The sequence below is a fragment of the Dunckerocampus dactyliophorus genome, chromosome 4 (assembly GCF_027744805.1).
Source record: "Dunckerocampus dactyliophorus isolate RoL2022-P2 chromosome 4, RoL_Ddac_1.1, whole genome shotgun sequence".
Lineage (NCBI taxonomy): Eukaryota > Metazoa > Chordata > Actinopteri > Syngnathiformes > Syngnathidae > Dunckerocampus > Dunckerocampus dactyliophorus.
Window position 1 is genome coordinate 36,417,000 of NC_072822.1, and position 13,209 is coordinate 36,430,208.

The following is a 13,209-nucleotide window of genomic DNA, read 5'->3' on the forward strand; positions in this document are numbered from 1 at the left end:
TAAATATATATTAGGGATGTCCAATAATATCAACCCACCAATATCATTGGCCCGAAATTGGCATAAAACTGTAACATCGTTCAATATCTGTATCATTTTTTTTCCCCTATAATGGAAGCCGATATGACCTTTTAAGCGCCACAAGCCACGCAGCAAATACTCGAGCCGATGCTCTGCTTAACCGTGTTCGGGGTGGCAGGATGTGGTGGGTTGTCAAAACACCGCGAATGGTGAGCAGGGTGGCTCATAGGGATATATACGTAGACGCTGCATCGAGCGAGGAGCCTTACGTCAACGTCACCGCCATATTGGATGTGGCAAGAGTCTGAGAGGAGAGGATGCCTCATTCATGTGCTGCAAACCAAAATCTATGGAATAACATTTCACAGGCAGTGGCGGAGCTACAGGGTGGCCAGTGGTCACTCTCCGGCCACCCCACTGGCCATGTCGACAATTCAGGCAGGCTGGCAAACAGCTTTTACCCACAGGCCATCAGGCTTCTCAACGAAGCACACACGCCGCACGCAACACACACTCATAGCACTTTATTTATTTATTACTTATTTATTTTATTTGTATGAATGTCTCTTCTTTTTGTTGCTGCTTAATTTATTGGTATTTATGTTTATGTTTCTTATGTTCTTATTCTTTCTTGTGTTTTCTTTCTTTTCTTGGGAGAATGAACAGAATAAGATTTTCATTGCATGGTATAACTGCTGTTTTACTGTGCATATGACAATAAAACTCTCTTGAATCTTGAATCTTGAATTCAGGTATCAAATTATTGCCACCCTTATGTGAGTCATGGTCTCACTTTGGCCACCCCAATAAAAAATGTCTTGCTCCGCCGCTGTTCACAGGTAAGACTTAACAAATACTTTTGATAGTATTTGCCTCAGACTGCATGATTTGGCCATTGTGACATCGTTTTGAGAGCACAACTTGCCGACGTTGTGTGTATTCCTGCACACAGTTCATTAATCATATGTTTATGATGGAGTGCGAATGTAAAAAAAACACGGAAAAAGCGTCAGGCAGACGCGGTAGTTTGCTTACGAGAGATGTTGTTTAAAGCCACGTCGAGAAGCTCACTGCTGATGCTGTATCCATTAGTTTCACAACATGATATGTGTATCTCCATATCTCCACCAAAGGAGATATGAGATGTTACACATATCGGTATCGCTTGATATCGGAATCAGAAATTGAAGGTTGGGCAATATTGGATATCAGCCAAAAAGCCAATATCGGACATTCCTTATAAATATACTGTATATATACACTGCTCAAAAAAATGAGAGGAACACTTGGAAAACACATCAGATCTAAACTGGGGGAAAAATGATGTTGAATATGTTTCCTGATAATAAGTGGGTGATGTATTAGTAACAAAATGATGCCACATCATTTGATAGAAATGAAAATGATCACCCTATAGAGGGGGGAAATCAAAGACACCCCAAAAATGAAAGTGAAAAAATGATGCAGCACACTGGTCCATTTAGCTAAAATGTCATTGTAGCAACTCAAAATGATTGTCAGTAGTTTGTGTGGCCCCCACGTGCTTGTACGCATGCCTGACAACGTGGGGGCATGCTCCTAATGAGACTACGGATGGTGTCCTGGGGGATCTCCTCCCAGATCTGGACCAGGGCATCAATGAGCTCCTGGACAGTCTGAGGAGCAACCTGGCGGCCCCGGATGGACCTAAACATAATGTCCCAGAGGTGTTGAATTTATTGAATTCCTGTTTTCGTGGGTTTAATGAGCTGGAAGCCCAAATTATGTAAAAATGAACAAATATATACTTGAAATCGTTTAAATTGTGGGCTCTGAATCTATAATCTATGAAAGTTTAACTTTTTGAATGGAATTATGGAAATTAAACAACTTTTCCATGACATTCTAATTTTTTGGAAAGGGTCTGTATATATATATATATATATATATATATATATATATATATATATATATATATATATATATATATATATATATATACTGTATATGTGTGTGTGTGTGTGTATATACAGTATATATATACAGTATATATATATGTATATGTTGTTAAAAGTTGTTCAGATGACTAAATCATGGTTTATGTAAGTTTGTATGAAAACATATGAACACTAAAATGTAGTTCTTAGCTCGGTGTCACCAACAGCTATGTTGAAAACACAGGTCCTAACTGCAAGATAAAAGGTAGAGGATGGAATTATGCCGCGGTCTTGAGACTTTGAGAGGCACTAGCCAGGGTCAAATATTAATATGATTTTATTTTGATGAGGTGATTGTCTATTTTAAATGAACAAACCAAGAACCAAGCTCATTTGTAGTTCAAAAATTTGGGTTACGTTTTACTAACTTGACTTCATAACAGAAAGGAGAAACAGGGTCAGCCCCTCAAAGCTGAGGTTTTTGATGCCAATCATCAGTAAAGACACAACTGTTTTGCTTTTTCTTTCAGTTTTCCACGTTTTAATTTTTGTTTTAGTAGCAGCAGTAGTATTAGTATGTAGTATTGTACTTTATTTATCCCACAGCAGGGAAATTGACTTGTTACAGCAGCAAGCAAGATACGCAAGTAAAGAATACATCGTGACTACAACATGGTTCAGGTGGTGCAGGTGTTGTAGAGCCTGACAGCGGTCGGTATGAAGGACCTGCGGAACCTCTCCTTCTTACACCGTGGGTGTAACAGTCTGCTGCTGAAGGAGCAGTTGTTGTTTTGTTGGATTTTTGTTGTTGATGTTGTGTTGTTTGATCGTAAATAGAAATTTGTTAGTTAGAAATTTTGCATGAAATTTGACCTTGTCCGTGTTTTTATATTTTATAACATGTTTTTATCATCTATTTTTGTAGCTGTCGATTGAGGATTAAAATAAATCCATTGAAATATTAAACATTTGACATCGTGTATATTTTACATTAGTAATTCATTTGGTAACAAATTAAGACAAAAAAAACTTAGGAGCCTCTTGGGAGCAGAAAAGGGCGGCTCTTTTAAGTGAGCCGAGCCAAAAGAACTGACTCTTTTTAGAGAGCCGGAACTTCCATCACTAATGTCAGAACATTTTGTGAAAAGGGACTCCCAAAAAGCTATGCATAAGTAGTGAGGGAAATTCCGGCTCTTTTTAGAGAGCTAGTTCTTTTGGCTCGGCTCACTAAAAAGAGCCGGCTCTCTTGGCTACCAATTGGCTCCTTTTTTTGTTGTCTTAAATGTGAATTATGTAAATTGACTTATTTAAACCTGAATGAGCAGCCACAAAAATATATTACAATGTTATAAATAAAATACCAAAACAAAGACCGATCTCAACAGACAAATTAAGTCAAAATAGGTCAAATCTCAAATTTTTCACAAATGAATCGGCTCTAAGAGCACCACAGTGTGTGTTTAACGACGCCCCTCCCCCTGCTCAGTTTGGACACAGAGACGCCGCCAAAAATTTTGACCAATCACATTAGCCTTTTAACAGAAAAAAGACGAGGAAAAAACAAATCGGCTCCCAACGAAGCTAGCCGGCTGTTTCAGCCGATTCACGACCGGCACATCACTATTTCACATGAAAACACGGAACGCGATTCTAATTTTTAACTCGTAAATGTACCTGTACAGTGGCCGCCATTGTGGATTTTGTATTGACGATACTTTTCCGTATATTTGCGAGAGAAAGTGTGTTAAAAGTAGAGCATGTAACCATACCTTCGATGGGGAGCACAATTTCAGTCTTGCAAACCGTTTTCAGTTGTTATCGATGGCGCTCCTCCTCCTCCCTTGTTCGAGAAATGTTCTTGTAGCACGACGCCGTCGTTCTTTCAAACTGCCGCCATCAGTCGCTCCCTGATCAACTCTTTCAACATTTAAATGGTTTAAACTCGATTATTTCCCCCAATTTGTCTCGTGTTTTTGCCACTGAACTCTATAACTGGAATGGCCCCGATCGCTTGCTGCGCGTTGGAGGCTTGAAGCCACCGGAAGTATAGAAGTCGCCATGTTGTTTCACCCAAAACAAGAAAGCCGAACAACTAAGAGGAGTTGGAGATGCCGTCTTGTGCTGCTATTAATTGCACAAATCGTGATACTCGTGAAAATCACGAGAAGGGACTTACATTTCACAGGTAGGTAAATGCTTATAAATAATAAAAATAGATACTTTAAATCTGTAAGCATCTTTTCATCTAAGTACAGTCAAACTTGTCTATAGTGGCCACTAGAGGGAGTCTGCAAAAGTGGCCGCTATAGACAGGTGGCCTCTATAGACAGGTTGGCGCCCAGTTTGAACGTTGACCAGTAGAGGAAAAAAGGGGAAAAAAATAATAATAATGTTGACCAGTAGAGGGCACAGCGGACTGCTGATAAAAGTTGTACCGCACTAGTAGGCTTGTTATTATCATGGTTCATGGTTTTAATCCTGAACATGCATGAGTCAAACAGTAGCACATCACATAGTACAATTCACAATTTTACATGTCCAAAAAGGAGTAGGAAGAAGCAAAGCTTATTTAATCCTACCCCTCATCAGTTTCACATCAGTTGCAATACATTTATTCACCTCTTGTTCTTTCAAGTGTACTTTGTAGGTCTACATGACAATGTAGTGCAATCATAGCCAAGGTTTTTACTTACTAAAAGGAAGCTACAGGCTTAATAATAACTGATAACTGATAAAATACTTCAGTTAAGTACAACCAAACTCAGTTTTGCTCCCGCATGCATGCTAGCATATGTTTTTTTTTTTATTGTAGCGTCGCTGGGAGCACGTCCTGTTCCCAGCCTACTTTGCGGTAATGTTTTGGTGCAAATGCTCTTAAAGTTACATGTTTGACCAGGAAATAGCAAGCTCAAAAGAAGACGGCTTTTTTATGTGGAACAACTGACAGTTTGTGTGGATCTTGTGAATGATTGTGACTGAGCTAGGACTCAGTAATTAAAGTCTACACACGACGGCTTCATGGATTTAAAAACAAAACTTTTTCGTGCATGAAACTTCTACTTGAGTTGGTAATTTGGCTGCTATATGCAGGTCAGATATTGACCAAGGGAGACAAAATGGGTGGCTGCTGGCTGCGTTGGACAGGTGACTGCTATACACAGGGTCTATAACATGTAAATTTGCTGTGGGGGATTTTTCAGTGGCTGCTATAGGCAGGTGGCCCTTCTATAAAGGTGGCCGCTAAGACAGGTTTGACTGTAGTTGTAAATGAGCCCTTATTCTCCTTTAGATTTCCACACTGCAATGCTCAACTTCTAAAGCAATGGGTAGTAAATATGCGGAGAGACAGGTGGATTCCTGCAGCCAGATCGCAACTCTGTTCAAGTCATTTCACCGAGGAGAACTTGGACAGGACCGGCAGTTCCAACAATATTTGACTTTCCTGATCACCTTCTAAAGGTATGCTAGCATTTAACTTTGATACTACGTAGATCCTTATCATAACAAATAACTTGTGAACACTGAAATTGACTTGTTATGCATTGTAATTTTACACCATAGAGGTAGAAAAACCTTAAACTGGAGGGAAATTTTGAGATTTGGGTCTAGTAAATTTACTCTGTTTCAATGGAATTTTTGTTCATTCGTGTTAATTTTTATACCGAACCATAATAAATGTAGTGAATGAATTTACATGTATGTGTATGCGTGTGTGTGCTTTTTTGGGTGAAGCAAGATGGCCGACCAATGGCTTCATGCGGTCAGCAGGGACGCCCCTACAACGTAAATAATCTGTTCCGAGAACCTTTATGTTATAGGGTTTTTATGTTATACGAAGCGTAAAATACATGTAAATAGCCTAATCTGTTCCAAGATCTTCCCAAACTCACCCCTTTGGCCCTTCAAAATATTCAAAGTCCACCAAATATGGTGGAAAAATATAAGAAAACGTTAGCATAAACATAGTAGAGTAACATTCCAATATAAAATAAGATTAATAAAGAGATAAATAAGATTACTGTAAATGAATAAAACTGAAAAACAAAAACAATCTTACCGTTCACGAGATGTCTTGATCAGGAGCGCAAGTGGAGGCAGGAAGGAGGAGGAGGACGAGCCTTAAAGAGTCTAAGAGTCAGCTGGTCTCACAGACAAACGCACACGCACTCCACGATAATGCTGTGTGCAAAATTTTAATTTGTAACTTAACTTGTTTAAGTTAGTTTCAGGGGGACTACGAAGAGGAAGGAGTTTGAAGGGACAAGCCTGTCTCTCACAAACTCACGTACGTGCTGCATAACTCAGCCGATAATCAGCCAAAGAGATGAGAGCGGAGGCGGTGCCCCGAAAATCAGCCAATGAGAGCGTGATGCGTCCGAAGGCGTCACCAAGTGTTAGTCTGATCTTGCACGACTTGAGGCATTAATAGAGTTGATTGAAGAAAAAAGACTTGCACTGACTGAAGAAAAAAGACTTGCACTGACTTGACGCTTTGTTATATGGACTTTCTTCTGTAATACGAAGCCAAAACTTGACATAAATTCCTTATGTTCAGTGGAATTTATGTAAAAGGAGGTTTATGTTATGTGAGGTACTGCTGTATAGAGTTCAGTGGTTTTTGCAGCACCCACACCAACTTCCGCCTTTTTCTCTTCCATGGAGACTTTACGGCTGCTTAGCATCCATGACGCCACGCTGCTGCCACCTCGCGGCTGTAGTGAAGACTGCACAAGATGTGCGCCGAGGCAGACGGAAAGAGATACAAAGAGGTTGCGTTTAACGTCGTCTTTATCGCAAAGGAATGTGTGTAGTTCTTACTTCTGTTTTATTTAATGAACATATGAAATGTTCACAACAAACTCATTTTTATGGTCAATGATGTACATTTTTGTTGTCCACAAAAAGTCAGGTGAAGAAAACTCCATCATGCACGTTGCCCTCAATCAGTCAGGCTGTCTGAGGTTATTAGAAAGTCAACATTTATTTGCTGCAGAGTTGTCAAAAGTCGTGTAGCTTCTCTTCTTAGCAGCACACGCGAGGGAATCTGGTATCATACACACAACACATCATCACCTTCTAGGTGACTTCTCACACAGCACATGACACCCGAATGATTTGACAATCCTTTAGCACAGAGTGGACAGAAGAACGTTTATTCTCTGTTGTGTGTCAACATGTGTGCTGTCACATCTTTCTTATGAGAATACCTTTTACCACAAACTGAACAACTAAAAGGCTTTTCCAGTGTGTGCGTTCTCATGTGCACATGCATGTGAATCTTACAAGTAAAGCTTTTACCACAAAATGAGCAACAAAAGGGTTTTTCCCCTGTGTGCATTGTCATGTGCACGTTCATATTACCCTTGCAAGAAAAGCTTTTGCCACAAAATGAACAACTAAAGGGTTTTTCTCCCGTGTGCGTCCTCATGTGTGCGTTCAAACTGACCCGATGAGCAAATTTGTCTGCGCAAACTGAGCAACTGAAAGGTTTTTCTCCCGTGTGCGTCCTCATGTGTCTATTCAGAGAGGAGCCCCGCAAAAATTTATCGCCACAGATTGAACAACAAAAAGGTTTCTCTCCCGTGTGCGTTCTCATGTGTCTATTCAAAGTGTACCGCTGCACAAATGTATCACCACAAACTGAGCAAATGAAATTTTTTTCTCCGGTGTGTGTCCTCATGTGTCTGTTCAAAGAGGAGCTCTGCACAAACTTATCGCCACAGATTGAGCAACAAAAAGGTTTCTCTCCTGTGTGCGTTCTCATGTGTCTATTCAAAGAGTACCGCTGCACAAACTTATCGCCACAAACTGAGCAGCTAAAAGGTTTTTCTCCCGTGTGTGTCCTCATGTGACTATTCAGATAGGCCCGCTGAGCAAATGCGTCGCCGCAAATTGAGCAACAGAAAGGTTTTTTTTCTGTGTGCGTCCTCGCGTGTCGAGTCAAATTGCGCCTTTTTGAAAAGCTTTTATCACAAACCGAGCAGACCAAATCCTTTGTTCCTGTATTACGTTCAGAGTGTTTGTTGTCACCGTAAGTCCTGATATCACCTTCACAGTCTGTATCGCTGCTTGAAGCTTCTTGGTTGTTGTCCCTGTCTTCATCCTCAGCAGAGTGTGACGTTATGTCGTCACTATCTGATAGCGGAGCTAAGAGGCTGTGTGCTTGTGGTTCATCCCAGTGGTCTCCATCAGCTTCTGTGATCATGTGTCGCGGTGAGCTGCTGCTGCTTGGAGGCACCGCCCCTCTGGTCTGCTGTGAGGACTCAGGTGGGTCGTCATCATGGTCTTCGGTCTTCACAGAGACAACAGTCAGTGGCAACTTGATCCAGAGTTCCTCCTCTTCCTCTTTTATGTGGAGGGGCTGGGGATTCTCTTCCTCTTTAACGTGGGGGGGAAGCTGGGGATCCCCCTGCTTCAAAGCGTAGTCCCCCCCCTGCGGCCGAGGAGGGGGGCAATCTTCCTCATGGCCAATCGGCTGCCGGTCGTCTGACGGACACAAACAAACTTTATCTCGGTGCATTCTCACACACGCACGCGCACACACACTTGCTCGGAAACACTGTGAACGCCTGTTTCTCTGTTCCGCCCGTTATAATACACCCAAATGTGCAAACTTGGTGGGACTTTATTTCCTTCATACACGATTTCGGGCATACAATTGGCCACCGACCAGTCCAGGGTGTTCCCTGCCTCTCACCTGAAGTCAGCCGGGATGGGTCCCAACTCAAACATGATGACTCTAATGACGACAAGCACTACACAAACTAGACGGATGGTAGAACAATTGAGTGTCCAATGCACTAAATCCCTGGGCTATGCATTGATGAATTTTCCAATTTTAAGAAGCACACTCTCTGATTTGCAGTCGTCCTTCGTTTATCGTGGTTCACTGATTCCAGACCCGACTGCAAAGTGGGATTTAATATTACTGCATGGAATACTTTTGTAATTATGGCATAGAAAACCTGGCTACTATCTTCTAAATATGGGGTTTTAACTTTATTAGAGCCCTCTAGACATGAAATAGCACCCCTATGGTCACCTTTACACTCCTACCACCCAATATAGTAATAGCGGCTTGTTGTTGTTTTTCGTCTGGACAGCGTACTTCCTGCGATGGCCATTGTCTCATCAATGTATTGTAATGGCGGCTTTAAACGGCTTTACACTCGTATTACCCAATACAGTAGACATAAAAAGACTAAATAAGCCATTTAAGACGTAAACAAAACTCCTGCTCGTGTGTGTCACAGTAAATGTGTTCCCTAGCGGGAGGACAGGAAGTGACGTCGGAGGTTCAGAGTTGAATTTCACCTTGTCGTGGGTTATGGCCCCGACAGTAGCCCGCGTTATTATTATGATTACGATGTTATTATTACAGTGCGTGTTGTGAGCTCATTCACACCTGCAATAAACGCCTGTTCTGGCGATCACGTCTGGTGCTTGTCTCAATTACTGACACCTGGTGGCCAAAGTAGAAGGCTACTGACGATTACGATGCTTTTTACCAACCTAATTTTCCAAAAATTGCAACATTTACATTTAAAATATTTCAATTTTGATGTGATATTTAGATGCATTTTTAACATTTATATTTAAGATTGAGCATTATTTTTTACTCATGTGCCCCAGAAGGTACGAGCGCACCCATTTGAGAGGCAGTGAACTCACTAAAGTGGGGGAGTAGAGTTCCTGACTGGGTTGTTCAACAGGATCTTAGATCATGAAAAGATGCCTGAGGAATGGAGGAGAAGTGTGCTGGTGCCCATTTTTAAGAACAAGGGAGATGTGCAGAGCTGTGGCAACTACAGAGGAATAAAGCTGATGAGCCATACAATGAAGTTATGGGAAAGAGTAGTTGAAGCTAGACTAAGGGCAGAAGTGAGCATTTGTGAGCAGCAGTATGGTTTCATGCCAAAAAAAGAGTACTACAGAGGCAGTATTTGCTTTGAGGATGTCGATAGAGAAGTACAGAGAAGGCCAGACGGAGCTGCATTGTGTTTTTGTAGATGTGGAGAAAGCTTATGACAGGGTGCCCAGAGAGGAAGTGTGCTATTGTATGAGGAAGTCTGGAGTGGCAGAGAAGTATGTTAGAGCGGTGCAGGACATGTATGAGGACTGGAAGACAGTGGTGAGGTGTGCTGTAGGTGTGACAGGAGTTCAAGGTGGAGGTGGGACTGCATCAGGGATCAGCTCTGAGCCCCTTCTTGTTCGCTATGGTGATGGACAGACTGACAGACGAGGTTAGACAGGAATCTCCATGGACTATGATGTTTGCAGATGACATTGTGATCTGCAGTGAGAGCAGGGAACAGGTGGAGGAGAAGCTAGAGAGGTGGAGGTTTGCTCTGGAAAGGAGAGGAATGAAGGTTAGCCACAGTAAGACAGAGTACATGTGTGTGAATGAGAGGGACCCAAGTGGAAGAGTGAGCTTACAGGGAGAAGAGATCAAGAAGGTGGAGGATTTGAACTACTTAGGGTCAACAGTCCAGAGCAATGGAGAGTGTGGAAAAGAGGTGAAGAAGTGTGTACAGGCAGGATGGTACAGGTGGAGAAAAGTGTCAGGTGTGATGTGTGATAGAAGAGTTTCAGCTAAAATGAAAGGAAAGGTGTACAAAACTGTGGTGGTGTTTGGTCTAGAGACAGTGTCCATGAGGAAAAGACAGGAGACAGAGCTGGAGGTAGCAGAGATGAAGATGCTGAGGTTCTCTCTGGGAGTGACCAGGAAGGATAGGATCAGGAATGAGTACATCAGAGGGACAGCACATGTTAGAGGTTTTGGAGATGAAGTCAGAGAGGCCAGACTGAGATGGTTTGGACATGTCCAGAGGAGAGATAGGGAATATATAGGTAGAAGGATGCTGAGTTTGGAAGTGCCAGGCAGGAGGCCTCCAGGAAGACCAAAGAGGAGGTTTATGGATGTAGTGAAAGAGGACATGAAGGTAGTTGGTGTGAGAGAAGAGGATGCAGAAGACAGGCTTAGATGGAGGCTATTGATTGGCTGTGGCGACCCCTGAAGGGAAAAGCCCAAAGGCTAAGAAGAGATATTTAAGATTGAGCATTTAATTTAAATTAAAAATGTAGATGGAGCATTTAGTTTTAGATTTATCATTTAGTTACATTTTTATCTTGAAAAAAACATAACTTAATTGCTACCTGTTAAGAAAAATGTTAAGAAAATGAGTTAAATGTGAGAAAAGTGAGGTAAATATAGCAAAAAAAGTGGGATTGAATTGTTACACCCCATATGCACACACCACGCAGCTGTTGTTGATGTAACTTTTCTACCAACCAAATTTGCCAAAAACTGCAACTTTATTATTTCTTTTGTTTCTTATATTGCGATTTTTTCCCTTTCATTTTCCAACCTAATGCTATTTTTCCCTCTTAATATTATGACTTTATTCTCCTAATATTTCGTGTTGTTCAGCTATATTTTACAATGTGAATAACAAAAAAACAGCTTCGGGTCGTAAATGGCCCTCGGGCGGCACTTTGGACACCCCTGAACTAAACTACAGTACTGTACTGTATTCCTAACACTGTACGTTGGCCGCCATCTTGGATTGCCCGTTTAAGATACTGTGATTTCAACATGAAACGCTTTCACGTCGACAGATGGCGTGTGTTAAACCGTACAACAAATAAACATACCTTCGACGTGTTGCACAGTCTGAGTCTTGCTAACAGCTTCCAGCTGTTGACGTAGTCGCTCGTTCTCCACTCTCGTGCGAGAAAGTTCCTCTTCGTACGACGCCACCGTTCTTTCAAACCGCACCAATATTTCATCGGCCGCCTCCATCAGTCGCTCCCTGATCAGCTCTTTCAGCATTTTAAATGTTCTAATCCCCATTATTTCCCACCTTTGTCTCGTGTTTTTTGCAGCTCCCTTTGCTAGCGCCTGCCTTTTTCTTCTTCGAAGATTTACGGCTGCTAAGCATCCATGACGTTGCACTGCTGCCACCTGGCGACGGCGTTGAAACCTTTTTTTTACGTGAATACACATTCTTCCCCGGCTCTGATATCACTCTTGGGAGAAATGATTTTTAACCACAAAATGATTAGCAAAAAGTTGTAGATTTATTGTAATGGTGTTATTTGACTTATTTTCCCTTTTATTATTTAAGATGCCATTTTATTAATTGATTTAAATGCATTCATTCAATCAATTAATTGTCCAGTATTTTCGTACTGATATGCAATACACTACTTTGTAAAATTTACCCGACTCATTAGGTGAATTTGCCTAAAGCAGTCTGAATTTTACTCTGTATCGAATCGGAAACGAAATCAGTGATTTCGAGACAGAACAGAGTGGTGTGGCTTGCCGTTAATTACACAAAAACGCTACCATAATTAATAAAATAAACCACTTCCCGCTGTTAACGCGTTAATTATGTCAGCCCTAATTATAATGCATAAATAAAATTTGAGACTTCCAAAAAGCCGCCACAGCCGCTCAGTCCGCCATCTTGTTCGCCGTCCTCGTTCAACCAAAAGTGTTGACGTGGCCGTTGCCGCCATCTTGGGCTATGTTAGAACGTTGTGGTGAATGAGAGATTCGCGTCGCGTCACTTCAATCGCTTTATTTAACAGTCGAAAACACAATGCAAGGAACGTGGCCACAACCCACACCAGTCCCCCCCAAACACTCACACACTCACACACACACACACACACACACACAACTCCCCAGCTAGCACAGAGCTAAAACACTGTTCCGAGTCTTGCTCGTGACGTCGCACATGTCACTTCCCAGGCACCACGCCTTAAAGCGCGCCCCCCCCCCACACAAGTCGCGAATATTGCAATCTAAGTACAGTAACGCGATTTTAACATTTTAATTCGTGATTTCGTCTCCGTAAACGTACACCGGAAAGTAAAACGTGTAAACATAGATTCAACATGTCGCACAGTATGAGTTTCGCGCATACCTTCCATTTGTTGATGTCGCTTGTTCTCCTCTCTCGTCCGAGAAAGTTCCTCCTCGTACGACGCTATCGTTCTTTCGAATAGCGCCAATATTTCATCAGCCGCTCTTTCAACATTTTCAATGTTTTAACTCTGTTATGTTCGCCGTGTGTCTCCTGTTTTTTGCAGCAGCGTTGCTAACTTCCGCCTTCTTCTTCTTCCCTGGAGATTTTACGGCGGCCACGTATCAAAGACTACTGCCATCTTGCGGCGATATTGAAGACTGTGCAAAATGAGAGCCGAGGAAGAAGAGTATGGACTCACAGGAGTGCCAAAACTAAAAGGGAATACGTGTAGAAAT

The 13,209-nt window shown here is 41.9% G+C and overlaps 1 protein-coding gene across 2 annotated transcripts; it reads right to left on the reverse strand.

Annotated features, from left to right (window-relative positions):
- Positions 1–3,204: 3,204 nt before the first annotated feature.
- LOC129179555 (oocyte zinc finger protein XlCOF6.1-like) lies at positions 3,205–13,063 on the reverse strand. 2 transcript variants are annotated; one of them, XM_054772940.1, is made up of 2 exons: positions 12,872–13,063; positions 3,205–8,423 (listed from the first exon to the last, which is right to left on the reverse strand). In XM_054772940.1, the coding sequence occupies exons 1-2, from the start codon at positions 12,876–12,878 to the stop codon at positions 7,090–7,092; spliced, it is 1,341 nt and encodes a 446-aa protein (XP_054628915.1). In that variant the 5' UTR covers positions 12,879–13,063; the 3' UTR covers positions 3,205–7,089. The 2 variants fall into 2 exon arrangements, with proteins under 2 accessions (XP_054628915.1, XP_054628913.1); XM_054772938.1 differs by having other exon boundaries at positions 11,592–13,063.
- Positions 13,064–13,209: the final 146 nt, after the last annotated feature.